The 27,890-nt window shown below is 53.6% G+C and overlaps 2 protein-coding genes across 5 annotated transcripts in view; one reads left to right on the top strand and one right to left on the bottom strand.

Annotated features, from left to right (window-relative positions):
- Positions 1 to 23,084, bottom strand: part of Mark4 (microtubule affinity regulating kinase 4) — a 29,615-nt gene extending 6,531 nt beyond the window's left edge. For both annotated transcript variants that reach the window (XM_075989724.1, XM_075989719.1), the window contains exons 1-13: positions 22,680 to 23,084; positions 15,830 to 16,030; positions 13,334 to 13,387; positions 13,166 to 13,214; positions 12,603 to 12,668; positions 12,110 to 12,180; positions 10,749 to 10,805; positions 8,920 to 9,156; positions 5,551 to 5,670; positions 5,097 to 5,196; positions 3,588 to 3,697; positions 3,333 to 3,492; positions 1,574 to 1,791 (exon numbers count right to left, since the gene is read on the bottom strand). In XM_075989724.1, coding sequence (XP_075845839.1) covers positions 1,574 to 1,791; positions 3,333 to 3,492; positions 3,588 to 3,697; positions 5,097 to 5,196; positions 5,551 to 5,670; positions 8,920 to 9,156; positions 10,749 to 10,805; positions 12,110 to 12,180; positions 12,603 to 12,668; positions 13,166 to 13,214; positions 13,334 to 13,387; positions 15,830 to 16,030; positions 22,680 to 22,730 — 1,494 coding nt within the window. In that variant the 5' untranslated portion in view covers positions 22,731 to 23,084. The remainder of the gene's footprint in view (positions 1 to 1,573; positions 1,792 to 3,332; positions 3,493 to 3,587; positions 3,698 to 5,096; positions 5,197 to 5,550; positions 5,671 to 8,919; positions 9,157 to 10,748; positions 10,806 to 12,109; positions 12,181 to 12,602; positions 12,669 to 13,165; positions 13,215 to 13,333; positions 13,388 to 15,829; positions 16,031 to 22,679) is intronic.
- Positions 23,085 to 27,809: 4,725 nt separating this feature from the next.
- Positions 27,810 to 27,890, top strand: part of Exoc3l2 (exocyst complex component 3 like 2) — a 31,943-nt gene continuing 31,862 nt past the window's right edge. For all 3 annotated transcript variants that reach the window (XM_075989708.1, XM_075989714.1, XM_075989706.1), the window contains exon 1: positions 27,810 to 27,869. The gene's annotated coding sequence lies outside the window, so the exon portion shown is untranslated. The remainder of the gene's footprint in view (positions 27,870 to 27,890) is intronic.

Raw genomic sequence — 27,890 nt, 5'->3', positions numbered from 1 at the left:
CTAGTTCTTATAGACCAGGTTGTCCTAGAACTCACAGAAATCCACCTGCCTCTGCCTCCCGAGTGCTGGGATTAAAGGTGTGTGCCACCACCACCACCAGGCTTCTTCTTCTTCTTCTTTTTGAGACAGGGTTTCTCTGTGTAGCCCTGGCTATCCTAGGACTCACTCTGTAGACCAGGCTGACCTCAAACTCAAGAGATCCACCTGCCTTTGTCTCCTGAGTGCTGGGATTAAAGGCGTGTGCCTGGTCCTAATAATTTATTTTTATTTTATGTGTACTACTGTTTTGCCTGCATGTCTGTACACCACCTGCATGCAGTGACCTCAAGAAGCCAGAAGGGGGCATCAGATTCCCTGGAACTGGAGTTACAGATGCTTGTGAACCACCAAGTGGGTGCCGGGAATCCAACCCTGGTCCTCCGCAAGAGCAGCCAGTGCTCGTAACCACTGAACCATCTCTTCGGTCTCCTTTGTGTTTCATGTATCCCAGGTTGGGCTTAAACTCTGTAGCTGAGAATGGACTTCTGATCCCCCTGCCTCCCTCCCAGGTGTGGGGTGAGCGGTCTGTGGAGCTGCCTGCTGGGTAAGCAAGCACCTACTGGCTGAGCTACGCTTCCATTCTCCTTCCATCCTTCCCCGGGATTCCTGTGGGCTTGTCACCTGCTCTAAACGCCCCCTACTTCCCCACACAGCCCCACAGATCCCTTCAGGTAGTGTTCTATCAGCGGCCGTCAGTGCCAACTCGGGTGTGCACCCTCCCCCCCGCCTTCCCCCCCATCCCAGAGAGCAGCAGGCTCCCTGCACACTCCAGACAGCAGCAGTCCAGCCTTGCCATCTAGTACCCTTAGCGAAGACTTGCCTAAAGTTGGAACTGCAGGGGTTAAAGGCATTTGCTGCTCCTCCAGACGACCTGAGTTTGATTCCAGCATCCACTCCCAGTGTCTCACAACTGCGAGTTAATTCCAGTGTGTGTGTGTGTGTGTGTGTGTGTGTGTGTGTGTGTGTGTGTGTGTGTGTGTGTGTGTGTGTGTGTGTGTGTGTGTGTGTCAGGCGCCCTCTTCTGGCCTATTTTGGTACTGCATGGATGTGCCCTGCCCCTGAACTATGCCCTCAACCCTGAGATTAACTACAACCCCCCCCCCCAATACACACACACAAGACAGGGTTTTTCTGTAGTTTTGGAGCCTGTCTAGACCAGACTGGCCTTGAAATCAGAGATCCGCCTGCCTCTGCCTCCCAAGTGCTAGGATTAAAGGTGTGCACCATCACTGCCTGGCTCCTTATTCTTTTCATATTTATATTTTTTCTCTTTTTTGAGACAGATTTCTCTAGCCCAGGCTGGCATGAAACCCACAATTCTTCTGCTTCAGACTCCTGCGTGCTGGTATTACAGGAATGCCCTGTGCCCGGCTTGAGGGATGACTTCTGTGGTAAGGGGCACGTGTGTGTGTGTGTGTAGGAGGGAAGGGTGAGTGAGCACTGTTCATAGGTAGTGTCATTTGTGTGTGCTACATACACGCTAGCGAAGATCACAGAGTAGGAGGGGGTCCCTCCCCACCTGCCCGTCACTCACAGGGGTACTCGTGCTGTCCTTCCGTCGCTCAGGAATCTCTGCCTTGTTGGGGTTGTGGGCACTGCTGACCATGGGGCTGGAGGGGGGCAGCCCCCGACTCCCGCTCCCGGCTGCACTGCAGCTTGCTTTCCGACCCGGCAGCCGCTCTTCTTTGAGCTCCGTCTCCCCGGTGCTGGTTGGGCTGCGCTTCGGGTGCAGCGGGGCAGGGGACGGGCCACCTGGTGCAGGGATGGGATCAGTTAGAGCTGAGGTCACCAGAGACACAAGAGGGGGCACTTCATAATAGCTGCACTTTCTTTTGTTTTCCTTTTGAGGGGGTAGGTTTTTTTCAAGCCAAGGTTTCTCTGTATATCCCTGGCTGTCCTGGAACTCAGAGATCCTCTTGCTTCTGCCTCAAGTGCTGGGATTAAAGGTGTGTGCCACCAAGGCCTGGCTGGCTACAGTTGCTAATGGTGAAGTATTTTGACATCACTGTCTGCCTCAGGCGGATCTCTGTGAGTTTCAGGTCATTCTGGTCAGTCAGCTCTACACAGAGAGCTCCAGGCTAGCCACGGCTACATAGTGAAACCTTACTTCAAAACGTAAATTGTTGGTAACAGTGAGAGTGTCTAGAACCACTTGGGAAGTCCAGCCAGGGACAGTCTAGTTTGCCTGTGGAAGTGTCAATGTGTGTGTATGTATGTGTGTGTATCAGTGTGTGTCTGTCTTTGAGGTCATTACATTAATTAGGATGGGAAACCCCGCCCACCTGGCGACACCAGGCCCCACGAGGGGACTGAATCTTGTAAGAGCGGAAGAAGTGTGTTGAGCACTAACACCCACGCCCACAGTCACTGCTCTGGGATCCTGACTGGACACAAGGTGACCAGCTCCTACAGCTGTGACATCCCCACCAGGACAGATTGTAACCCTGAGCTAAATACAGTCTTTCTACATTAGACTGCTTTCCCGAGGATACTTTTCCCACAGCAAAGAAACTAAGTTTCAGATTTCCATGGACGGCCATGCACCACATCGTTGTGGAGGGACAAGAAGGCAGGCTCTCAGCAGTGCATTGTGAAAATGTTCTGTGCTCCAGCTACAGAGCGCCCATCCCCACTAGACTTAAAAAAAAAACAAAAACAAACTTATTTATTATGTATAGTGTTCTGCCTGCATGTATGCATGCAAGCCAGAAGAGGGCGCCAGATCGCATTATGTGAGCTCCCATGTGGGTGCTGGGAATTGAACTCAGGACCTCTGGTAGAGCAGCCAGTGCTTTTAACCTCTGAGCCACTTCTCTGCCCTCTAACTAAATTCTTATCAGAGCTCTGTCTCTGATTAATGAGCTAGGTTCCCCTTTGGACCGTACTCTGTGAGAGGACAAGGAAAAGATAAGGTGAGGTGAAGACAAACTCAGGAAAACAAGGAGGCAAGAAAGATATTATCAGTTGCTTGGGTCAGCATGTTTTTCTAAGATGCCAGCCTTTTCCGAGCCCACCTCTGGACCCATGTTTGTGAGGCAGGATCTCAGGCGGCCCAGGTTTGATTCCTAGCACCCACATGGCACCTAGCATTCCTTCCCTCTGGAGCCGGGTGGCGTAGCCCGCTTGCCATCTCACCACCTGGAAGGCTGAGGCAGGAGGATGGTGAATTTGAGGCTGGCCGGGATTATCTAGTGAGATTCACAACTCCTCACAAAAATCTATTTTCCCGGCATCTGTAGTTGCTTGTGATTGACAGTCCAGGCTGGGCTGGAATTCCGGGGCGGGACACTCACAGAAGTCGCTGTGCCGGCGTTGGCGGTGGTAGGTGGAGGACGAAGCTCGCTGCCCTTTGTTGTGGCTGCTGCCTTTGCTGGAACTTGTCCCGTTGGTGGTGTCGCTGGGCGCCCGCACCCGTGCCAGGGCCAGCCCTGGGGCACCCCGGTCCCCACCCTCCTACAAGAGAAAACACAAACGACACCTCAGCCCTCTGTCCGAGCTGCCGACCCCGAGTCCCTCCACCCCAGGCCTGAGGCCCCATGACCTCTGACCTCAGTCTTCCTGCCCAGCAGGAGGTAGGTGGCGGTCACCTCGTTGTACTTCTGGCTGGTCAAGGCCTCTTTGATTTCTTCCCGTGTGTAGCCCATACCCACCATCACCTCTGGGAGATGGACGGAGAGAAGAGTCAGTCTCCTTCCCCAGGCCGTCCCTTCCACCCCTGTCTCTCAACAGTGTCTGCTCCTCTCCCCTCTTCCAGGGGCATAGGAATTTTTTGGGAAGAATATTCCTTCCTTAATGTTTGCTAACCCCCACCTGTTCCTACCCAGAGTAGGTGTGTGACCCAGGTCGGACCCATCATTGTCCAAACCACAAAGACACAATGGTTAGGTCAACACATGCACACCACCAAGTTTTGACAAATCAAAACCACTAGACCACACTGATAGCTTCAGAAGTCATATGATAGGCACTCTTCCACTGAGCCATGCCCCCATCCCCTCACTGGGGAATTCTAGGCAGGGGCTCTACCACTGAGCCACGCCCCAACCTTGAAGTATTAGTATTACAGTGGTATTTTCTATGGTTTGCAATCATAAAAGCTGACTATGTGGTCATGCTCCTATGGTGGTCCATTTCTTTTTTTTTTGATTTATTCTTATTTTATGTGCATTGGTGGTCTGCCTGCATGTATCTCTGTGTGAGGGTGTCAGATCTTGGGGTTACAGACAGTTGTGAGCTGAAATGTGGGTGCTGGGAATTGAACCCAGGTCCTTTGGAAAATCAGTCAGTGCTTTTAACCTGTGAGCCATTGCCCAAGACCCCCTGGTGGTCCATTTCTTTAGCAATGAAACAGAAGGTTCTTTATCTATCTATCTATCTATCTATCTATCTATCTATCTATCTATCTATCTATCTATCTATCCATCCATCCATCCATCCAGGCTGGCCTTCAGGTTGTTATATAGGTAGGATGACCCAAGTATTCGGATTGCAGGCACATACCACCATGCTGGGTTATCAGTGGCTTATTTTTATTTATTTACCTACTTATTTTATGTGCATGGATGCTGTGTCTGTATGTATATCTGTGTACACTCAATGCCTGGTGCCCTAGGGGGCTAGAAGAAAGCACTAGGTCCACTGGGACTGTTACAGATGGTTGTGAGCCACCACGTGGGTGCTGGGAATTAAACCTGGGTCCTCTGGAAGAGCAGCCAGTGCCAATCTCTTCAGCCCCAGAGATCTGTTTTCTGACCTTCATAGTCAAAGCCATGAAGTGAGCATGTATGTAGATCAACTCCTTCCTCTATATGTTCAGTGCTGAGCTGGCTTGTGCGAACACTGCCATTTCCTAGATAAGGACTAGACGCACAGAGAGGGCAACACTTGGAGTTACACAGCTTGAACGTGCTGCAGGAATATTACATTCCTCAACTGCTGCCCCTCGCTCAGCGATGAGCTGTGGCAAGACGCTACCCAGCAAGAGAGGCGGCGATGGCAGCCTGGCTCTGCGACACTGCACCCGAGCCGCCGGCGGAACCTGCTTCCTTGACGCTCACCAATTCTTTTGGTGTCTCCGAAGTCCTCCTCGGGCTCCGTGTATGGCTTCAGCTCCTCACCCTCATAGCCAATGTTGATCCATTTGTCTTTCATGATTTGCTGAGGGCAAAGGAGATCGGTGTCAGAAGGGACCAGAAATGTGACAGAAGTGGGACTCCCCACAGAGTCTACCACCCCCAAACTAGGGCTTGTTGAGGCTTAGCCAGTTATTCCACCCCCCACCCCCAAGTCTTCCCTACCACCCTCCTCCGCATCATCTGGGTCCCCAGAACCCTGTAATCATCCTAGGAGTTCATTAGCTTAATTACTGACGTGGGGGGGGGACCCGCCCAAGGGCCTCCTCTCTGCTGTGTCTCTCCCCTTAGAGCTGGGGCCCAGCCCCAGGCAGGATGGATGGAGCCATAGGGATCAGGAGATGGGAAGGGGCCCAGAGGGCATGGGGCTGGGGCTCACCTCTAGGGTACAGCGTTTTGCAGGGTTCAGCACCAGAAATCGCCGCAGAATGCTCTCGCAGTCTGTAGACATGTAAAAGGGGACTCGGTACTTTCCTCTGAGGACACGCTCCCGCAGCTCCTGGGAGGACAGGATAGAAGAAGGCACGCTAGCCTCCGTAGACAGGGCTCACCCCTCAGCCCCCCCCCCCATTCCACCTCATCCCATCTCTGCAGACAAGGCTCACCCCTCATCCCCCCCACTCCGCCTTACCCCACCTCCCTTTGATGCAGCGGTGGGAAATGAACTTAGGGCTTCCTGTGAGTTAGGCAAGTACTCATTCAAAAAAGGTAGAGGCTCAGTCATAGAGGGAACAGCACGTGAAGACCGGGCTTACACTGGGAAGGGACCCCGCCACTATCCTCACCTAGTACCTGTCTCCCACACAGCCATACTGTTAATGTCCATTTATTCTGGGGTTTGAGAAAAAGAATCTTATTCTATAGACGAGGCTAGCCATGAACTCACAACCCTCCTGCGCCAGTCCCCCAAACATCCCATTCTACCGCATTCAAAGGGATACTCTTTTATTTGGTTTTTGGTTTGTTTTTGTTTTTCTTTTTGGTTTTTTAGAGACAGGGTTTCTCAATAGTTACGGAACCAGTCCTGGAAATTGCTTTGTAGACCTCGATCTCACAGAGATCCGTCTGTGTCTGTGTTTATCTGGGCATGTGTGTGCAGTGCCCACAGCAGCTGGAAGAGGATGTTTGATCTTCCTTGGTTCTGGAAATACAACTTGGGTCTCTAGGAGAGCAGCGAGTGCTCTCAGCCTCTCGGCCAGCTCTCCAGGGACTTGCCTGAGGGATTCATAAAGAACATGACTGAGCCATAAAGATGGTTCAGTGGCCAAGAGCTTGTCAGCATCTGTGCAGATAGGGATTCCAATCCCTAAATCCCACCAAAACGCCAGATGCACATGGTGGACGCCTGTCCATCTAGCCTTGAAGACAGAGAACGGGTCGCCAGAGCAAGCGGGCCAGCGAGAGCAGCCGCACCAGAGAGCTCCGTGTGTGACTGAGAGTGCAGCCTCACGGAGCAGTGTGAGGAAGAAAACCTGAGCTGGATCTCCACAGCATCCGCAGGACAGGAGATGGGTTCGGTGGCTGATGGTGACTGCTGCTTTTTCAGAGGACTTAAATTTGGTTCCTAGAACCCACACGGGGTAGTTCATACCTTCCTTTGGTGACTCTAGTTCCAGGGGATCTAACACCCCCTCTGGCCTCTGGCGGCACCCACACAAATGTGAGCAAACACAACAGGGCATGAAAAGGGCCTGGGGCAGCTGAGCTGTTAGCCTGAGCCTTTGAAAAGGTCTTGGCTTTATATCTAAACTTCCCTTCTCTGTGCTCCGGGAGCCCTCAAGCACATTGCAGCTTTGCCTCAACAAGGGAGAGCGAGGGCTGCTGTTACGGAGTCTTGGACGAAAGGAGGGGCTGACCGAGGGACAAAGGGCTCAGCTCTTTATGCTGGGACAAAAAGTTAAAAACAGTTCCTGCCCACATGCTCTCCTGCAGTGGCCAATCCTCCCTGGCACAGGGAGTTGCTGAAGAATTCCTCCAGGAACTACTCAACAGGGGACATAAGACCAACTAGACTGAGGGACACTCTGAAAATCACTGACCTGAAGCCAATCACAAGTCAGATCACTCAGTGCCCCAGAGAAGGGTTAGGGTCACGGCTCAGTGGTAGAGCCCCTGCCTAGAATCCCCAGTGAGGGGCTGGGGGTGTGGCTCAGTGGTAGAGCCCCTGCCTAGAATACCCCAGTGAGAGGCTGGGGTGTGGCTCAGAGGTAGAGCCCCTGCCTAGAATCCCCCAGTGAGGGGCTGGGGTGTGGCTCAGAGGTAGAGCCCCTGCCTAGAATCCCCCAGTGAGGGGCTGGGGTGTGGCTCAGTGGTAGAGCCCCTGCCTAGAATCCCCCAGTGAGGGGCTGGGGTGTGGCTCAGTATTCCTCAGACAAATGATTTCTCACTGTGGCTGGTAGGATGAGGGTCAGCACTGTTTCAATGTTGCATTTCCTGTGTGTGACCGGCCACAGGAAAATGTCCATAGTCTGAGGAGATAACTGCCTCAGCCTTGAAGGACAGAGGGACACAGTGTCTACAATGAACTGTCCAGCAGGCCATCAATAATGACATGGCTACGTGCGTATGCGGTGACAGCAGCAGCCCTCGGCTGGATGTCAGCCAGCATGGCCCTCCTGAAAAGGACTGGCCGTCTCTATTCTCTCTTTGCAGCTTTTCTGTATCTTGGCAATGTTTCAAAGCAAAACTTCAAAGGGGGCAAAAAAACAAAAAACAAAAAACCTTCAAATCAATCTGATGACACCCTCCCCACAGTTCCAGTAACTTCCAGTTATCTGGGTTCCTCCCTAGAACCGGGCAGCAACTGATAAAGATTTCATTCCTTTTGTTTCCGCCGAGATCCACTGTAGAAATGTCCAGTAAACTAAGATGAAATCTTTTTGTGCACCTTTTGTTTTTTGTGGTGCTGAGGGAGCAACCCAGGGCTTCCTGAACCGGCTACAGCCTCAGCTCCCTTTGACTTCTGTTGAGACAGTTTGTCACTAAGATGCAGGCCAGCCCCTGCCTCAGCCTCTTCGGGGCTAGAATGACAGGCATATCCCATTCTATACAATGTTACAACAAAAACCATTCGTAAAAGCACAACTCTGAGGAGCTGGAGGGTGTCTGCTGAGCGCAAAATCATCACCACTAATAATTTCAGGGTATTTTTTTTTATCATTTTAAAAGAAGCCCTATAAAAGTGGCTCAGTGGTAGAGCCCCTGCCTAGAATCCCCCAGTGAGGGGCTGGAGTGTGGCCCAGTGGTAGAGCCCCTGCCTAGAATCCCCCAGTGAGGGGCTGGAGTGTGGCCCAGTGGTAGAGCCCCTGCCTAGAATCCCCAGTGAGGGGCTGGGGCGTGGCTCAGGGGTAGAGCACTTGACCCTCAGTTCCATCCTACACACAGCAAACCTCCGAGCCCTTTAGCTGCTCTCCCCTGACCTTAGGCATCCACCACTCCGCTCACACTTTATGTGGACTTCCCTATTCTGGGTATTGCACAGAAATGAAACCCCGCCCTGGACTCTGTCACTGCTCTTGAGGCTCACCCCTCCTGCCACGTTTCTGCCTGCCTGAAAAGCCTTAGATGGGGCATTAGAATCAAAAGTTTCTAATGATTTGTTTTTCGCCAGAGCTGGCCAAAACTAGAACCCAAATCCACCAGCTGAGCAACTCACAGCTTGATCCCCAATATCACTGGTCCCATGGGCTGGTCTACTGTAGGCAGGCACCCAAGTCACCCCTGCCCCTGCCCGCCCTGTCCCTGGCACCTTAAGGTTGTGCCCATCGAAGGGCAGGGAACCGCTGACCAGCGTGTAGAGGATGACGCCCAGGCTCCAGATGTCCACCTCTGGCCCATCGTACTTCTTGCCCTGGAAGAGCTCTGGGGCAGCGTATGGGGGGCTCCCACAGAACGTGTCCAGCTTCGACCCCAGCGTGAACTCATTGCTGAAGCCAAAGTCGGCGATTTTGATGTTGGCCTCGGCATCCAGCAACAGGTTCTCAGCCTGAGAGGGAAGAGGAGGCCAGCGGATCAAGACAGAGGATCACTCTAAGCCTGGCTGACCTAACTGGCCCTGCGCCTGCCTCTGACTCCCCAAGGCTGGGATTACAGGCACGAGTCACCACACCCAGTGTAAGTGCGCTTGTTAATACAGCCTGTGGTTCTGGCAATACTAGGTAATCGCTCTTCAGACTGAGCCGTGTCCGCAGCCTGGTCACATTTTCTTTCCTGACATCTGAGGCGCAGCAGTCCAGCCTTCACCTTAGTTCTGATGGCCTTGGATGAGGCTGCCACCAGCAGGACCTGGGAAACCACTCTGGTCAATTCCAGTCTCCTCCACTAGGTGGCGAGCAACCTCCAGATTAATTCTCATCAACCTAGCAGGTGATGCCGGCAAAGTGCCTGCCTCACAGAGCAAGCATCCAGTCACAGACAGAACAAGTATCCAAAGCCATTCCACAATGGGCTTCATGTCTGCAAGGGGGCCTCCTTTTTGTGTTGTTGAGACAGAGTCTATGTGGTTCAAGGTGGCTTTGACCTCACTACGTAGCCAAGGCTACCCTCCCAAGTGCCCTGCCTCCTTCTCCCGAGAGCTGGAATTACAGGTGAGATCCACCAAACCCAACTTCCCCCAGAGTTTTTTTTTTTTTTTTTTTGGTTGTTGTTGTTGTTAACTATTTTTATACAGGGTCTCATAGAGCTGAGGCTGGCCTTAAACTCTGTTGATCCCCTTTTGCCCCCTGTGGGTGAACCTGAACACAGGACCTTGCAAGTGTCAAACAAAACACTCTATTACAAATTGAGTTCATAACCCTTGGCCTTGAACTCCTCCTGCCTCTGCCCCCAGTGTTCTGGAGCTAGCCCCAGGGTTTCTGGTGTTGTTTTTTTATTATTGTATGCACGTGACTGGGGAGTGGGATGGGAGGTATACAAGACCTGTGGAGGTCAAAGGTTAACTGCAGGGTCAGTTCTCTCTCCTTCCAGCACTAGGGTCCCTGGGGATTGAAGGGCTGATGGGCGGGAACAGCAAGCATCTTTATCCACTAGGCCACCTCTGGACCCTCCCCCAGGGTCTTCAGACTTCAGAGTTTGTCTTTAAAGCCCTTAGTGTCCAGCCCAGCACATGGTAGGTGCTGACGAAGGGTGACCCAGACGGGCTTGCACGGAGCCTACCAGACTATCAGGTCTTAGGTTTCTGTGTTCTTTGATTGGGGGTCTGAGGAAAAGCCAGAGAGGCTGCCAGGCTTGGCTGCAGCAGGAGGCTGGGCCCTAGGGGTCGCTTTCCCATGCCCTGGTGCTGGCGCCGTGGCCTCTCTGTCACTCTAAGATCCCAAGACCCTGTGGAATTGAAAGCCGAGTTCTCACAGACGCCAGCGGACAGAAGAAGGAACAATGGCAGAGGCACCTCAAGGCCCCGAAGGCCGAATACGGATACCTTATCTCACCCGCCCTTCTGAGACCAGCCCAGGACACTTGGTCCCAGTCCTCCCACCTCACAAAGGCCTGGGAAAGAACCCTGGGTACTGGGTGGCAGCCGGGGAGCATGAGGCATGGCTGGCAGGGCTGGGGTGCCTGGTCACGGTGGGAGGGGCTTACCTTCAGATCCCTGTGTACAATGTTCTTCTGGTGACAGTAGTGCACGGCAGACACGATCTGCAGTAGAAGACAGTCGGCAGCGCTGAAGCCACCACTGTGGCTGACCGCCACACCCGGTACACCCCCCTGGGGCCTCAGTCAGGTCAGAGAACAGGGGACCCAGGCAAACTCCAGCACCTGACACCTGAAATTCAGTCAGATCACAAGCGCGCGCGGACACACACACACACACACACACACACACACACACACACACACATGTCTATGGGACTAGGCCATGTGTGGAAACTCCCCAAGTGCCCCTGTTGGAAACAGGTGTGTGGGCCCAACTCACTAGGGCTACCATCCTCACCCCCAAAAGGCAGCCCCTGATGGAGGTCCTACCCTGTACCAAGGGCGCTCTCGAGCTTCACTTGCAGGTCACACGGGCTGACACGCCTGTGTGTCTCACACCTGTACTGGATCTTTGTACCCTAAGTCTGTCTCTCACATCTGCGCATCCTCTCAGTCACCTGACTTCCGGTGTGTCCTCTCCCTCCATATACACTCTCAGCCACCAATGCCCACACCCCGACTGTGCCCTTCATGGAATCTTCCACACCAGGGCTCTGCATGACACACCCAACACAGCACCTGCAGGCCCTGCTGCCCTGAAGCTCCTCTCCCACCCTGCCCTCCAATGCATGCAGCTATCACACACCCACACACGCACCTCATAAAGGGCCCACAGACCTTTCTGTGTGTCTTCTATGAGACTATGTGTGTTTCTGCATGCTCACACACATGTGAGTGTGTGTGTGCATGAGTGTGGAGGCCAGAGGTGGACATGGGGTCTTCGTTGTTCTCCACGTCTCTCTGGCTGAACCCAGAGCTTGCCAATCAAACTAGTGCAGTTCCCCAGCCACAGTGAGCCCGTCTGTCTCCTGAGTGCTGGGATGGAGGTTAACCACCATGTCCACCCCTCCTGTCCACCCCACTCTGGTCTGTGGCTGACTCAGCAGTGCCACACCTGCTGAGCCAGCTCCCCAGCCTTTCTCTCACAACAGGGTCCCAGGCAGCCCAGGCTAGCCTCGAGCTGAGGTGGCTGAGGATGACCTTGAGCTCCTGATCCCCTGCCGCCATCCCAAGTGCTGGGACACCCCAGCTCTGCCATCCATATTCTGGTACTTTTCCCATCCTTCCGCCCTCACCCCAGGCCTCCACATCCACACACCTGTATACCCACGCTCATTACCAGCTTCCCTGGGTCCCCAACAGCTTCCTCCCACCGAGCCCCTGCACACCCCATCCCTGTGCACAGGCATCTGCAGAGTGCCCTCCTTGGTCCTCACTCAGACCTTCTTCCCAGGAGCTTGTCTCACCTGTCGGAACTTGGCCCGGGCCTCCTTCTCCTTCATGCGGCCGTGCGACACGAGGTAGTCGAACACTTCTCCTGCAGATGGAGGGGAAGAGGGGTCAGAGATGGAGCCAGATGGCATGAGGGTAGGGTATGGGGTGCAGAGGGGTGCAAAAACAGGACATGGGGTGCAGAGGGTGTGGGAGCAGGGCGTGGGGTGCAGGGTCTGTGAGAGTAGAGTGTAGGGTGCAGGGGTGTGGGAGCAGGGCGTGGGGTGCAGGGTCTGTGAGAGTAGAGTGTGCGGTGCAGGGGTGTGGGAGCAGGGCGTGGGGTGCAGGGTCTGTGAGAGCAGAGTGTGGGGGTGTAGAGAGTCTGTGAGAGCAGGGCATGGGGTGCAGAGGGTGTGAGAGCAGAGTATGGGGTGCAGGGTCTGTGAGAGCAGGGCGTGGGGTGCAAGGGTGTGGGAGCAGGGCGTGGGGTGCAGGGGTGTGGGAACAGGGCATGGGGGTGGGGCTCACCTGCGCTGGCATATTCCATCACGAGGTACAGTGTCTTCTCGGTCTCTATCACCTCAAAGAGCTTTACTGGGAGGGGGAGGAGGAGGGGGTAGGGTTAGGTGAGAGTGGAAGGGCGGCCGTTCTCCCAGACCCCACAGCCACCTGCCAATCATCACACGCCTTCCCCCGGAGCCTCAGTGGCTCCCTACTTGTGGCCAGGTTTTCCATGCTGCTCAGTCTGCCTTTCTCTACACCACAGTTTCAGCTCGATGAGGCTGGGATCTGTGCCCACATTGCCAGCAATCAGCAGTTAAGCAGTAAATACAGGTCAGGGCCACCTCCAGGGGAGCTAAAGTGTGTTCACCCCTGCCTAATGACACTGTATGCGCGGTTCACATAGACCCGAATGCAGTGTGTGAGCCTTGATACAGATCCGTACTCCAGAAGACAAAACACGGGCTCAGAGAAGCTAAGTCACACAGGAATGACGGCACCACAGCGATTGGGTCTCTAATACAGTCCCACTCTCCCTTCCCAAGGCCCCACCATGGCCGGCTTCCGGGCCAGCTCTGACATCTCCTCACCGATGTTGGGGTGGTTGAGTCCCTTCATGATTCGGACTTCTCTGAACAGCTGGGCAAGGCCAGAAAAGAAAAACAGACAGTAGTGAGGGGTGGTGGCTTTGGGGATCCCCCGCCCCCAGGCCCGGTGAAGTCTGAGTTCTACCCGAACTGTGCTTCCCTGGGCCTCACCTTCTGCAGGCTACTGGGGTTTAGCTGGGTTTTATCAATGATCTTGATGGCAACCTAGAGGAGGAAGAAGGCGGGAAAGTCAAAATCCCCCGGCTCAGACCACACGGGCTACACGAGAGGCAGGCAAGATTTTCTCAAATGTTCTGAAATATTGAATGTTAAAGTCTTAATGGAGCTGGGAATGGTGGTCCATGTCATCACACCAACAATGTGGAGGCAGAGGGAGGGACCAGCCTGGTCTATACAGCAAGTTCCAGGCCAGGAGTGGCTGGAGAGGCGTTCAGCACAGTGACCGCTCCTGCAGAGGGCCCTGCCGACGTCAGTTCCCAGCACCAGCCTGGCAGCTCCCAACCATCAGTGAGTCTAGTGACAAGATGTCTAACATCTTCTGGCCTCCTTGGGCCCCTGCACTCTTGAGCATACATCCACCCACAGAAACACAGACACACAATTTAGAGAAGTAAGTAAATAAACGAATTTTATATCAGGTGTGGTGGAACACTTGGAGGGCAGAGGCAGGGGGAATCTCCGTGAGTTCTAGGCCAGCCAAGACTACACAGTGAGACCCTGTCTCAAAAAGGAAAAAAATAAATAAAAAGTAAAAATTTAAATTTAAAATAAATATAACGGGGGGGGGGGGGAAGGAAGCAACCTCTGGAATGGAGTCCGCACCCACATATGGGGAACAGCCTGTGCTCGCACCTCGGGGAGCGGGCCCTGTGCCCTTGCGGGATTCTCACACAGGGATTTTTGAGAATTCTGTCAGGCACGTTCCATGCCAGCACTGAGACGATCATATGGTTCCTTTCATGTGTGAAAGTGACGGAGCACAGGAATAAATTGTGGAACGACAAAGAACTCGGCTTTCCTGGGAGGGGCCCAGCGCTGCCATCACAGGGCTGGTGCTAAGGCTTTTGCGGGATTCCATCCCCAATACTGTGTTTGAGATGCTGGGGCGGGGGCGAGGGGAGGATGCATTCCTGCAGGGTGTCCTCAGACCTCTCTGGACAAATGTGATAAATGAAATTAAAACTAAAAGGAGCTTTGACTTAAGCCTTGGTCAATCTAGAAAACCCTATCGCAGAAAAGGGTTTTAATTTGAATTTACACTGAAGATCAGCCTGCTGGTCTGTTTCTTAGGATTTGTTTTGCTTCTTAAAAAGCCCCGATGAACTGGAATGAACTCTGTAGATCAGGCTGGCCTTCCAACTCATGGAGATCCACCTGCCTCTGCCTCTTGAGTGCTGGGATTAAAGGCATGTGCAGCACCATCACGACCTGGTTCTTAGAGTTCTGGGTTGTATTGTTTATGTGGTCCTGGGCATCAAACCTGAGGCCTTGTACAAGCCAAGCAACTCCCTCTACCACTGAGCCACACCCCCAGCCCCTCACTGGGGGATTCTAGGCAGGGGGCTCTACCACGGAGTCTCACCCCAGCCCCTCACACTCCAGCACTGGATGGAGTGGGAGGCAGGACAGTGGATGCCAGTAGCGTGTCCCATTTAAGTGAAAGAACCTGTCACAAGGCAAACAGATGAGGGGCAAAGATACCTGATGTCATGTCTGGTCCCTCCCTCTTACACACATATATACAACAAAGAAACAAGACAACAAAAACACGCAAAACCCAAAGAGGAAGGCAGGCAAGAAACTTGTAACCCTCTTTTCCTATTGGGGCTGTTCTGGAAAAATCTGAGCATGCTGGGGCTGGACAGCTCAGTACTTAAGAGTGCTTACTGCTCTCTAGGAGAAAAGTGTCTGTCCCAGCACCATGTAGGGAAGCTCACAAGGGTCTGTGGCTCCAGCTCCAGAAGATCTTACGCCCCCTTCTGGCCACTGTGGGCATGTGCGCGCACGCATGCGCACATGAAATTCAAAATAACATTAAAAGCCAGGCATGGCAAGCACATGCCTTTAATTCCAGAACTCAGGAGGCAGAGGTAGGCAGATATTCGAGTTCAGAGCAAGTTCTAGGACTACACAGAAAAAACCCTATCTCAAAAATCAAAACGAAAAATAAAAATAACATTAAAAAGAATTTTAAGCCTGGCAGTAGTGGTACATGCCTTTAATCCCAGCACTCGGGAGGCAGAGGAAGGGATCTCTGTGAGTTCGAGACCAGCCTGGTCTACAAGAGCTAGTTCCAGGACAGGAACCAAAAAGCTACAAAGGAAGCCTGTCTCGAAAAAACAAACAAACAAACAAACAAAAAACTTTAAATTTTAGGTCAGGCCTAGTGGCACACGCCTTTAATCCCATCAAGCAGGAGGCAGAAGCAGGTGGCTCTCCAGGAGTTCAAGGCCGGCCTAGATTATATAGGGTGTTCCTGGGCAGCCAGGGCTGTGTGGAGAGACCCTGTTTCCAAACAAAACAAAACCAACTTTAGAACAGAGCAAGTAGGGGAATTCTCTATGGTTAGAAGGACAAGCGGGACCAGTCCAGACCTCACACCTCCTGAACTCCCCTGCCCTGCGTCCCTCAGTCACCCACACTTACCTCCCGACCAGTCAGGATATGCCGGGCCAGCTTGACTTTGGCGAAGTTGCCCTTCCCGATGGTCCTCAGCAGGCGGTAGTTGCCCACATGCGGTTGTTCCTCGGGGCAGGAAGCGATAGAGTTCCGGCAACGGGCACCCAGGGATCGGCTGGACCAGGATGGCCCTTTGTCTGAGGAGCGGCCACTGCCCAAGGTGCCATGCTGTGGGTAGAGAAGCATATGAGTTGTCGTCCCAGTCCACTCCACTACAGTAGCACCTGAGGGCCAGGGTGGGTGGCTCTCTGGAGCTCTGGCCAGTGTGCCCTCCTGCCCCTTTGCAAACTCGGGCCATAGAAAAACTATGCTTTTGGGGCCTCCCCCTTTCCCACAAAGAGGTCTCCAGTAGGGCTATGCTTGGATGGTGGAGAGCTTGCCTGGAGGCATTACGCCCTAGGTTCTAGCACTCTGGATGGAGAGTGCAGGCAGGTGGATCAGGAGTACGCAGCCAGGAGCAGGCTTGAGTTCCAGGCTAGCCTGGGCTACCTATATAGCAAGCTACTCCTTTGCTTTGTTGAGACAAGCTCTTCTGAAGCCCAGGCTGGCTTTAAAGTGGCTATGTAGCCAAGGGTAACGTCCCAGATGCCTGCCTCCACTTCTCAGATGGCCGTCATGAACCACCGCACAGGGCTCCACACAGCCTTGTCTAAGGAAAAACCAAGTGCTGGGGAAGGATTTCATGGTAGGTGGAGTACTTGGTGCCCTAGCGCACCACTCAGGGTTTTACTCCCAGCAATGCACAAAATGGGGGCTTCTAAAGAACCCCACCCTCCCCTTCTCACTCCTGCGACCGCCAGCATCCTCAGACTACATTCTTCTTCAAAACGTTGCTGACCTCAACCCCGAATGAACATCAACCTCCATCCAGACACAACACCCCCTTTCTGGCCAGCACAAATCCCAAACACCCCATTTCATCCGCCAACACCCCTGGTTCGGCCCCAAATCTGTTTTCTTTGGGGTGGAGAATGGGGAAGGTGGGAGAGGGTCTCATGTAGGTCAGGCTGCCCCCCAACTTGCTATGTAGCCAAGGCTGACTTTGAATTCCTGATGCTCAGCCTTGGCCCATCAAGTTCTGAGAATACAGGCCTGCAGTCACCGCACCCGGCCTTCCAGCCCCTCAATTCTACACCCCGCAAACATGTCCTTACCTCATTCCCAGCTGACTGTCTGGACATTTTTATGGTGGTAGACTCACTACTACCCAATGCCCAGCTTTCTGTGGTTTGAAAATGTTACATAGAAAACTCTAGCAATAAGCCGGAGGGTGGTGGCCCACACCTTTAATCCCAGCACTTGGGAGGTAGAGGCAGGCGGGTCTCCGTTTGGGGACCAGGCTGCCCTACAGAGTTCCAGAACAGGCTCCAAAGCAACACAGAGAAACACTGGTCTTGAACAACCAAACCAAAACCAAACCTAAAGCCAAACAAACAAAAAACCCTCCAGCAACACATTTTTTGCATTTTTCTTTCTTTGTTTTTGTTTGTTTGTTTTTTGAGGGGGAGTTTTTAAGCAGCCCAGGCTGGCCTTGAACTTATCAAGTAACTGGAAGTGACCTTAAACTCGCTAACACTGAAAGCACCTATTTCAACAGTGTTTGCCTCTCTTGTGGTATCCTATTTATTGACATATTTTTCTTTTTTTGGGTACTGGATCTCATTCTGTAGCCCAAGCTGGGTTGGAACATGTACCAATCCTCCTGCCTTTGCCTCCCAAGGGCTGGAAATACATGCATGTTGAACTTTATGTTGCAGTTGAGACAGGGTCTCCTGTAGCCCAGGCTAGCCCCGAGCTCCAAATCCTCCTGCCTCAGCCTCCCAAATGCAGGGATTACCAGCCTGTGCCACCTTGCCCAGCTTGCACCTAATTAATTGACCTTCCTGATCACCCCACATGTAGACGTGAAGAGAGAAATCGACTTGGAATGGGTGAGATTCGGGGAGCTTCTAGGAGAGTCTTAGATGGGGTGGGGGCTGTCTTGCCATCCCTGCTGCCCCAGATTCTCCTGCAGACAACAGAACTCTCCATTCTGCCCCAACATCCCTTGCTGGCCATTCTGTCCACCTCTCCACGAAACATTGTTTCATCCTGACTGCCCTCCGCCACCCCGCCTGAGAGGGATGAGCGCCCTGCCCTGCCATCTCCCACGCCATCAACTCCTCTGTCCCTCCCCAGCCTCTCCAATGAGGTGACCTGCTCAGGCCCAGCTGCCCTGTCCTGATTGGGAACCTCCAGGGACTGGGCCTTCCTTTCTTGGCCAGATCTCCCTCTGTGTCGTCCTCACGGCTGAAGGAAAACAGGACACAGGACACAGAGGAAGGGAAAAGGCTGGACAGCCAGAGAGAGAGCTGAGGCTGTGTCACACCTACATCAGCAACCAGCATTTCACAAGCATGGACAGCCCATGAATCATCGTCCCCATTTTACAGTCAGGGGAAACTGAGGCCTGGAGAGGGGATCTGAACCCAGTCATTTTGCCAAACTGACATGTTTTTACATGTGTTACATTAGACAGACCCATACCTCCACACCCGTTCTTGTCTTTGGCTCATTCTCAGGTACTAGAGAAGTGGTCCTCCATGGAGCCACACCCCAGCCCCTCCTGGAAGGTTCTAGGCAGGGGCTCTACCACTGAGCCACACCCCAGCCCCTCGCTGGGGGACTCTAGGCAGGGGCTCCATTGTTGCGTTATGTCCCTAGTACCCCTTCTCTTGTATATTGTATGTGTGTGCAGGTGTGCTCCCCTGTGGAGGTCAGAGGTCAGCTTTGGGCCTCTTCCTCTGTTACTCTCTTTACTAGTTTTTGAAACACTTTCTTTTTAAAAAAACAAAAATAACAAAACTGTTTTTAATTGAACTATATATTTTTCTCCCCTCCCTTCCCTACCTCCTCCCTACCCTTCTACCCTCTCCCATGATCACCACGCTCCCAATTTACTCAGAAGATCTTGACTTTTTCTACTTTCCATGTATGTTCTCTTAGGGTCCTCTTTGTTGTCTAGGTTCTCTGGGATTGTGAATTGTATACAGGCTTGTGTTTCTTTGCTTTATGTCTAAAAGCCACTTATGAGTGAGTACATATTACATTTTTCTTTCTGGGTCTGGGTTACTACACTCAATATGATGTTTTTTGGATCCATTCATTTGCCTGCAAATTTCAAGTTGTCATTTTTTTTTCTGCTGTGTAGTACTTCATTGTGTAAATGTACCACATTTTCCTCATTCATTCTTCGGTCGAGGGGCATTTAGGTTGTTTCCAGGTTCTGGCTATGACAAACAAAGCTGCTATGAACATAACTGAGCACATGTCCTCATGGTACGATTGAGCATCCTTTGGGTATAACCAAAAGGAAAACACTCCTTCATTGAGCCTAGAGACGGTCATTTCAGCTAGACTGGCTGGCCAGCAAATCAGCTCATCTCTATGCCCCAACCCCCACCCAGTGCTGGGGTGACAGGCATGTTCCGCCATGCCTGGCTTTTACGTGGGTACTGGAATCTGAACTCAGGTCCTCGTTTTCGCCCAGTAAGCACTTTAACATGCAAGCCACCTCCCCATCCCTCCCTCCAACTCTCATTTTAATCTTAATTTTGAGATAAGGCCTTGGCAACTTGAAATCCTCCTGCCTCAGTTTCCCAAGGAGCTAAGCTTAGTGGTTACTCCACCACGCCTGGGAACGTGCTGTTTAGGATGATTCCACTGGCCAAGGCTTGTGCAGGCAGGAACCTCACCCACACTTAGTCCCCAGCAGAACCCAGTGAGGAAGGTCCCTGTGCTCCCACAGTCCAGGGAGAAACAGCGGCTGGGATGGGATATGGGCCAGCCACCGTCACCCATCTTCCTCACAACAGGCAAGAGGACGATGCCCACCAGGTCTGTCAGTCATCCCCAAAACTAGGGAAGCAGAGGCATCAGATTTTAAATCCTAGATCTGTCTGAACAAGGCAGTGAGTTCGAGGCCAGCCTGAACAACTCAGTGAGCTCCTGCCTCAGGGACAGTGAAAGAGCTGAGATAATTCAGGAGTTAATCAGGGGCTGGGGGCGTGGCTCGGCGGCAGAGCCCCTGGTTACCCTCTGCACAACAGTACTGTGGATGTGGTAGGCAGAGGCCCTTCCAGAAAAAAAAAAAAAAGACTATCCCAGGCCGGGTGGTTCCAAATTCCACCCCTGGTGCCTCCACATGTCCCGGCCCATGCCACTGGCACCCCAGCTCCACGTGGGTCCAGTAACAACTAGCATTCTCAAACCCAGACTCAAGCTTCCCTAAGGCTCAGGCAGGGAGAAGGCCTTGCTCAAGGGCACAGGGCCAGTGGGTAAGCAGGCTCCTGAGCTCCAGGTTCCTGAGTGCTGAGCCTCCCAGATCTCCCAGATGCCAGCGGAGGCTCTCAGCCCCCCCCCCACCCCCAAGGGGCAGGCGGGTGGTGGAGATGGAAGATAAGGTCTCTGATCCCTGCTGAGCCAACAGCCTGGAGAAGAATCCCTGTTGGATGTTGCCAGGGCCCCCCTCACACACAGGAAGGCATTCCATTGAAAGCTGCATGGCAGGGACCCCTGTGAGAGGGTAGCTGGGTCAAGGGATGAGGACCCCCCCGGGGGGTCAGAGGCAGGAGCTAAAATGGGCTAGCACCACCAGCTGGCTTGGGTCCTTCCTGAAGGCCCAGTGCCCTAACACTAGGCCTGTTGCTAGGGGAGATATGGAAGCTGGCCCCTGGTCTGCGAGCCCTAGAACTTCGGGTAGAAAAGTGTGCCCATATGTGGCTGTCACCACAGTCACCAGGTAACATCAGACTATAGAAAGAGATGGGTGTCACTTCAGTCATAAGTCATCCTTCCAGAATGGAACCAGGACAGAACCACCCATCCGAGTATCCCCACTACGTGCCAACAATCTTAGGAACGCAGGAAAGAGGAAGGCCCGGCCGCTATCGTACAGATTTGGAAATCATGGCTCAGGTGAGGTCACTGGCCTGAGGTCACACAGCAATGAGATGTGAATCTGAGTCTATTTGAATAATTAAGGTAGCAATAACCACAACACGTGATGTGAGGAAGTCCCTGCCAGGGAGGTGCCGCCATCAACCCACTGACAGGGAAACTGAGGCTGAAGCAGGCTCTGCAAGCTTCCCTGACAACTAAGGACAGCTGGAGTTTGAGAACGCACTGCCTCCTGACTCAGATCCACAGCCATGCCAACAGCCGTGAGCGCCGCCTATGTACCAGCCTTCACCCACATGTCTCCGGTAATTCACTGCGGGACTCAGTCGTTACTCCCACCCCCCCAACACAATACACTTTCCAAGGCAGGAATGGGGTGGGGGCAGGAGCCTGAAGACACAACGCGGACTGGCCTGTGGAGGCAGCATTTGAACCCAAGAACCGGGAAGCGGGTACCTCTCTGGAATGACTGGGGAACCAAGGTGGGTGGGGCTGGCTGAAACCGCCAACTTGAAACTTGGGCCAATAGGGGAGAGGGACAAAGGGAAGTATTCCCGACTGGCATTAGAGACACTTGTACTCAGGAGGCAGAGGCAGGTGGAAGTCTGTGAGTTCAAGGCCAGCCTGGTCTAGGAGTGAGTTCCAGGACAGCCAGGCCTACGATATGAGACCCTGTCTCAAAACAAGTGTCTGATTGGGCTCTGGCAGTGAGAGGGTGATGGAGGAACCCACGTCCCAGCGAGAATGCATTGATGAGTTAGTTGGTTTTGAGGGATCTGGAAAGCTGTCATGAATTATGGGAAATGCGGGGAGGGGGGGCGTGCTGTGAGGGAAGGAAGTCCTGGGATGGGAGACAGGGAACAGCCAAGAGTCCCAGAACTCGCAGAAGTCGGGGCTAAGGGTCCAGCATGAGGAAGTCAAAGGCATGGACAGAGCAACCTCGGGGAGGAAGGCTTAGAGCCTGGGGTCCAGTCCAAAGTCTAGGGGTGCAGACCTGGGGGCAGGAAGCGGAGGAGAAAAGCCTAATAAGGAAAGGGGGAGGGCTCCATTGAACAGGAGGCATGGAAGGGGATAAGGAGGGGTCGTGAGGCTGGGAGACTCGGCTGGAGCTTGCCTGCAAGCTGAGGAGGCAGGGAGTCAGCCTGGTGCAGGGCCTGGAAACCCAAGCCCGGGATGGAAGACTGCAGCTTGAATGCCAAGACTTCTGTAGAAAAACCAGCCGAGTCTAGGTCGCATCTAGGGGAGCCCAGAAGAGCCAAGGGTCCAAGGACAGGGCTGCCAGGCCGAGCAGGGCCAATCCGGGGAGCAGAGACACCTTGAAGAAGCCATGCAGGGCCCAGGTGGCATTTGGCTTCCTGGGGGAGGCGGCTCCTGGGAACTGACTAGAGGTGGCAGGGGGAGCCAGCACCCCGACAAGCAGGAGGCAGGGAGGACAGCTGGGCCAAGTCGGGTCGGGCTGGGAGGTTGGGGGGGTGGGGGAGAGCAAGGGCTGCGCTTCGGGGACCCGGGGACGTGCAGCGCCGCGAAGGGTCGAGCCCAGCAAGGCTGCGGACCAGCCAGGAGGGGACAGACACGGCAGCCGGGGAAGGGAGGGGCTCCGGCCGGCAGGGGAGGGGGCTTCCTGGAGGGAAGAGACCGGGCGGAAGCGCTCTGCAGAGGGACAAGAGAAGGGTCCAAAGACAGGGGCGCCCCTAGGGGTCGGGCTGGGCTGGGGCTGCGGGGAGGAGGGAACAGAGAGGCCTCAAAGTCATGGGAAACGTCGGTGGGGGCTGCGGAGCAGGGAAAGGGGACGAGGACCGGCGGGGCCGGTGGCCCGGCGGGGCGAGGGGTTCCGTGGCCGGACCCAAGCAAGGTTCCCAAGGGGCTGGGCCCCACTCACCGTGTCCGAGTTCCGATCGTTGCCCGGGGCCAGCGCCGTCCTCGAAGACATCTTCTCTGGGGTCCCAGGAGGGAAGGGGACAAGGGGCGGCCGGGTGGGGGGGGTGGGGATCCTGGGGTCCCCTTCTTCCCCTCCCCCCCCAGCCGACCTGGGGACGTGAGCTCAAAAAAGCTGGGCGCCGTGGACGCCCGAGTCCTCGCTGAGCGAGCAAACGAGAGAGCGAGGGCAGGACGGGGGAAGGGAGGAGACACCGAGGGTCCTAGTAGCCCAGTACAAGGGGACCCCGGGGCGCCATCTGGGCGACCGGCAAGCGGGAGGGTGCACGGGCGGGGGCCGGGGAGGGGGCGCGGAGCCGGCCCGGGGCGGCGGCAGAGGGAGGCGACCAAGGGGCCGGGGAGGAAGGGACGTCAGGGGGAGGGGCGGGAGGGGCGGGGCCCAGGGAGACCCCGCCCCGCTGCCGGCTCTTAAAGGTACAGGTCCGGGCCGACTCGAGAGTTCTGGGGGCGGAGGCAGGTCTGGGCGCGCCGCTCTTCAGCAAGTTCTCACAGGAGAACCGGGAGTAACTGGCCAAGAGAAGGGCAGAGAGATGCTGAGGAGGAGAGAAGAGGGAGCCGTTGAGAGATGGGAGAGACACAGGGACACACGGACAGACACGAGGTGGGAAGAAGCAGAGTCACAAAGAGAGGGACAGAGAGAAGCCAAGGACAGAGACAAAAGGACTGAGGGCAGAACGGGGGACAGAGACAGAGACAGAGAGAGACAGAGAGAGCCAAGGCAGAGGGAGGAAACGAAAGAGACAAAGAGAAACTCAAGGAGTCTAGATCTGCAGAGAAAAGGAATAAAGAACGAGAGAGGAGAGGGGGAGAGAGAGGAGAGAGAGAGCGAGAGCCAGAGAGAGAGAGAGAGAGAGAGAGAGAGAGAGAGAGAGAGAGAGAGAGAGAGAGAGAGAGAGAGAGAGAGAGAGAAATGCCTGTCATCCCAAGATTTGGGAGATTGCTGTGAGTTTGAGACCAGCCTAGACTACACAGCAAGATCCTGTCTCATGGGGGGGGGGGAAGTCATCCTGAGCTTCGAACCAGGAGTAGGGAGTGCAGTGACTCCACCCTGAGGATGACAGGCAGCCCTTGCTGGCTTCACTTTCCCAGTGTGCACATTAAGGGGGCGGGAGCCTCGTTTTCCTCCCTGGCTGGACGCCCAAACAGGTGTAGGCCTGCCAGGGCAAACAGATCGGTTTGGAGACCGTGAGAGCTGTGTGTGCATAGTGGGCTGAAGGGAAGGGGGGGGGGGGGGTAACATAATCCTGGTCCAGAGCCAGGTGCCGCTGGGGGAAGGTCTCTGCCCCACTGTCTTTGAAAGCCTTCCTAAGCCTCAGTTTCCTTTTGTGAAAATTAGATGTTGCCTAGCATGGTGGTGTCCTAGAAGTTTCAGAAGTTCCAGGACATCCTCTCAACTACACAGTGAGTTTGGGACTAGCCTCAGCTACATGAGGTCCTGTCAGACAAAATGAGGGGGAAAGAGACAGAGTGCTGGAGCTAGCCCACTGGATATTATTACGGAACTAGCTGTTAAGCACAAATATTACTAAAAAATTAAATTATGCAAGTAAGTGAATTATATTAATATTCAAGTTGGGGGGCTGGAGAGATGACTTAGCAATTAAGAACACTGGCTGCTCTTGCAGAGGACCTGGGGTCAATTCCCAGCACCCACATGGCAGCTCATGACTGTCTGTAACTCCAGTCACAGGGAACCTGATGCCCTCTTCTGGCCTCTACAGGTACTGCACACACATGGTGCACATACTTACATGCAGGCAGAACACCCAAAACCAAATAAATTTATAAGGTAGAAAAGAAAAGACTAAAGCAACAGTGAGTGGCAGGCCAGATATTATTTTTTATTACAATTGAACAATTTATTAATTTGGGGGGTGTGCATGTGGAGGTTAGAGGACAACGTTTGGAAGTCATTTGTCTCCTCCCGCTCTCTGGGTCACCAGGACTAAACTCAGGCAGTCAGCCTTAAATGCAAGTGCCTTCACCCTGAGCCAGCCCTCCAGCCCTATGCATTTATGTATTTTGAGACTGGGTCTCATAACCCAGGCTGCCTGGAAGTTCTTGAGTGGCTGAGGTTGGTCTTGATCCTCCTGCCTCCACCTCAGGGAGTGCTGAGGCTGAGGTGCACCTCAGGAAGGGGTGAGCCACCACACCCAGTTATAGTGCTGGGAATGTTGGTTTGGTTTTGTTTGAACAGGGGAGAGCTAGAACACAGCCTCCACTACCACAAATTATGCAGTCAACTCCCACACGGGGGAAATTGAGGGGTCAGCATATCCAGGCAAACCTCACCTGAGAAATGAAATCCACCTTGCCAATCACACTAACTCCCCTGGCAGGTAAGTGTTGTTGTTTTTTTGAGGCAGGGTTCCATTCCGTAGCCCAGGCTGACCTTGAACTTCTGGCCATCCTCCCATCTCAGCCTCCCGAATTCTGAAATTATATATGCGAGACAAACACTTTTCTTTTTGTGCATGATATCACCATGTAGCACAAACCCTCCTCCAACTTTTAATCCTCCTGTCCCAGACTCCCAAGTGCTAGGAATTTGAACTCAGGACCCTGGTCTCTTAAGTGCGATGACTTTTTCTCAGCGATAATAGTGTAGCCAAGAAGACACTACAAACCAAACTGCATATATAAATAAAATGCTTCAACTCAAGTTGTAGTACACATCTGGCATCCCAGCACTTGGGAGACTGAGGTAGGAGGGATTCTGTGAATTCAAGGCCAGCCTGGTCTACACAGAGAATTCCAGGGTGACCTGGGCAATATAATATGACCATACCTTTAATCCCAGCACTCGAGAGGTGGAGATAGGTGGATCTCTGTGAATTGGAGGCTAATCTGGTCTACAAAGTGAGTTCAAGGACAAGCAGGGCTACACAGAGAAATTCTGTCTCAAAAAAAAAAAAAAAAACAAAATAAATACATAAAAATAAAAAAACAAAAGTGGAAGCTAGATAATGTTAAGGGAGGAGCTTTGGGTGGGTTCCTAGGAGTCTTGTGACCCCACAAAGACTGTTCAAGGTAGAATGGAGACCCCCAGGGTGGAGCGCACACCCCACCCCAGCCCAGCCCAAAGCGTTCCCGGTCCCAGCTCTGACAGCTGCAGTACCCACATCTACCACCAGGGGGCAGGTGGTTGTCTTCCTACTCGCTCTTAGGGTCTGTCTCTCTGCCCCCACTTTCCAGTCCTTCCTACACCCCATCATCCTAGACGTACAGACTGAGTGGACGAAGCTTGAAAATGTAACATTTAGTGAAAGAAGCAGGACACAAAGGTCACATCATACAATTTGTTTTCTACGAAATGTTCAAAAGAAGGAGCTCCGCCACCGAGAAACTCAAGCCCTGGATTCCTGGTTCCCCGCGGCTTTGGGAAAAGGCAGGATGACTGTCAGAGTCTGTGGGTTCTCTTCAAAGTGATGGAGACATCCGAGATTCAGATGGATGCTGGCGTCTTCTGCTACCACCCTGTGACTGCACCAGGACCCACTAAATTGCAAGACATCAAAGGATGAATTTGGGGCTGGAGAGATGGCTCAGCTCTTGCAGAGGACCTGGGTTCAAGTCTCAGAACACACACAGTGGTGGGCAAACAGTGGGGACAACCGTCTGTAAAACTTCAGTTCCGGGGGCTCTGTCTCCTTCTAGCCTGTTGGGCATTGCATGCTTCTGAGTCACTCACACACATAAAATAAATAAATAGTACACTTTTGTTTTGTTTTTCGAGACAGAATTTCTCTGCAGCTTTGGAGCCTGTCCTGGAGCTGGCTCTATAGACCAGGCTGGCCTCTGCCTCCCAAGAGCTGGGGTGCTAGGATTAAAGGTGTGAGCCACCACCGCCAGTCAATATTACACTCTTTTAAAGATTCAGACTCAACACAGAGAAACCCTGTCTTAGAAAAAAAAAAAAAGTCAGATTCACTGCATCCACATTAGATTGGGCGAATCGGGGAATCTGTAAAGAAGACAGATACGGACTGGGAAGCAGTTTCATAGCAGAGCACACGGCCAGCTTGTACAGGGCCCTGAGTTCGATTCCAGCACACTCACCCCAACCAAACACACACAAAGAAGGGTCAGACAGGGTGGCACATGCCTTTAATTCCAGCACTTGGGAAGCAGGGTTTCTGGGAGTTCGAGGCTAGCCTGGTTTATGTATTGAATTCCTGACCAGCCTGGGCCACATAGTGACCCTGTCTCTGTGGGACATGGCACAGTGTTACCAGGTCTCTGGGAGACTGGCCCACAGCAAGGACAGAGGACGAGAACTACATTTTTTTCTTTTTCTTTCTTTTCTCTGTAGCTTTGGAGCCTGCACTGGAACTTGTTCTTGTAGACCAGGCTGGCCTTGAGCTTACACATGTCTGCCTGCCTCTTCCTTCTGAGTGCTGGGGTTAAGGGCGTGTGCCACCACCACCCGGCAATAGCTACATTTTTAAGACTGCACCAGGGCTGTCCCACTGGGTCCTCAGGCCCAGCCTCTGGGACCAGTGGGGGTTCCTCTGAGTCCTGTCCCTTACTATGGAATACAAGAGGGACACATTCAAGCTGGGCAGTGGCAGCGCCTGCCTTTAATCCCAGCACTTGGGAGGCATAGGCAGGTGGATTGCGGTGAGTTGGAGGCCAGCCTGGTCTACGAAGCGAGTTCCAGGACAGCCAGGACTGTTACGCAGAGAAACTCTATCTTGGGGGGTGGGGGAGAGGGACGTATGCTCCCTTGAGACCCCATCCACAGCTCCATTACTGGAGAGCTCAGTTGTGGGCCACTGTCCAGCTCAGGGTGTCCCCCCTGGGTACACAGGATGGTGTTGTTACCTTGGGAGGCGTGAAAAGCAGGCAGAAGGGCGGGCAGATTCCGGCAAAGCTGGGAGGGGGGGTTAAGGGGGAGCAGGGGGCTGTGGCCCTTGTCACAGCAGGGCCCAACCACAGCCTGGCCTAGGAGGACAGACAGATAATGGGGCCTTCCAGCCCCTGGCCCCAGAGAGGGAGGGGCTTCCTGACAGGAAATTGTCCTCCTCCAAGCCCCCCCTCCTCAGATCCAAGCTCTCAGCAGTCTTGGCCCAAGTAGTCTGAAGACTGGACAGCAAGAGGGGACAGAGGGACAGGCACAGACAGAAAGCAGAAGGTGAGTGTCTGGGGGTGAAGA

Source organism: Microtus pennsylvanicus, chromosome 1, assembly GCF_037038515.1.
Source record: "Microtus pennsylvanicus isolate mMicPen1 chromosome 1, mMicPen1.hap1, whole genome shotgun sequence".
NCBI classification, from domain to species: domain Eukaryota; kingdom Metazoa; phylum Chordata; class Mammalia; order Rodentia; family Cricetidae; genus Microtus; species Microtus pennsylvanicus.
Note: the sequence above shows the minus strand (reverse complement) of the source record. Positions and strands in the feature narration are given on the sequence as shown.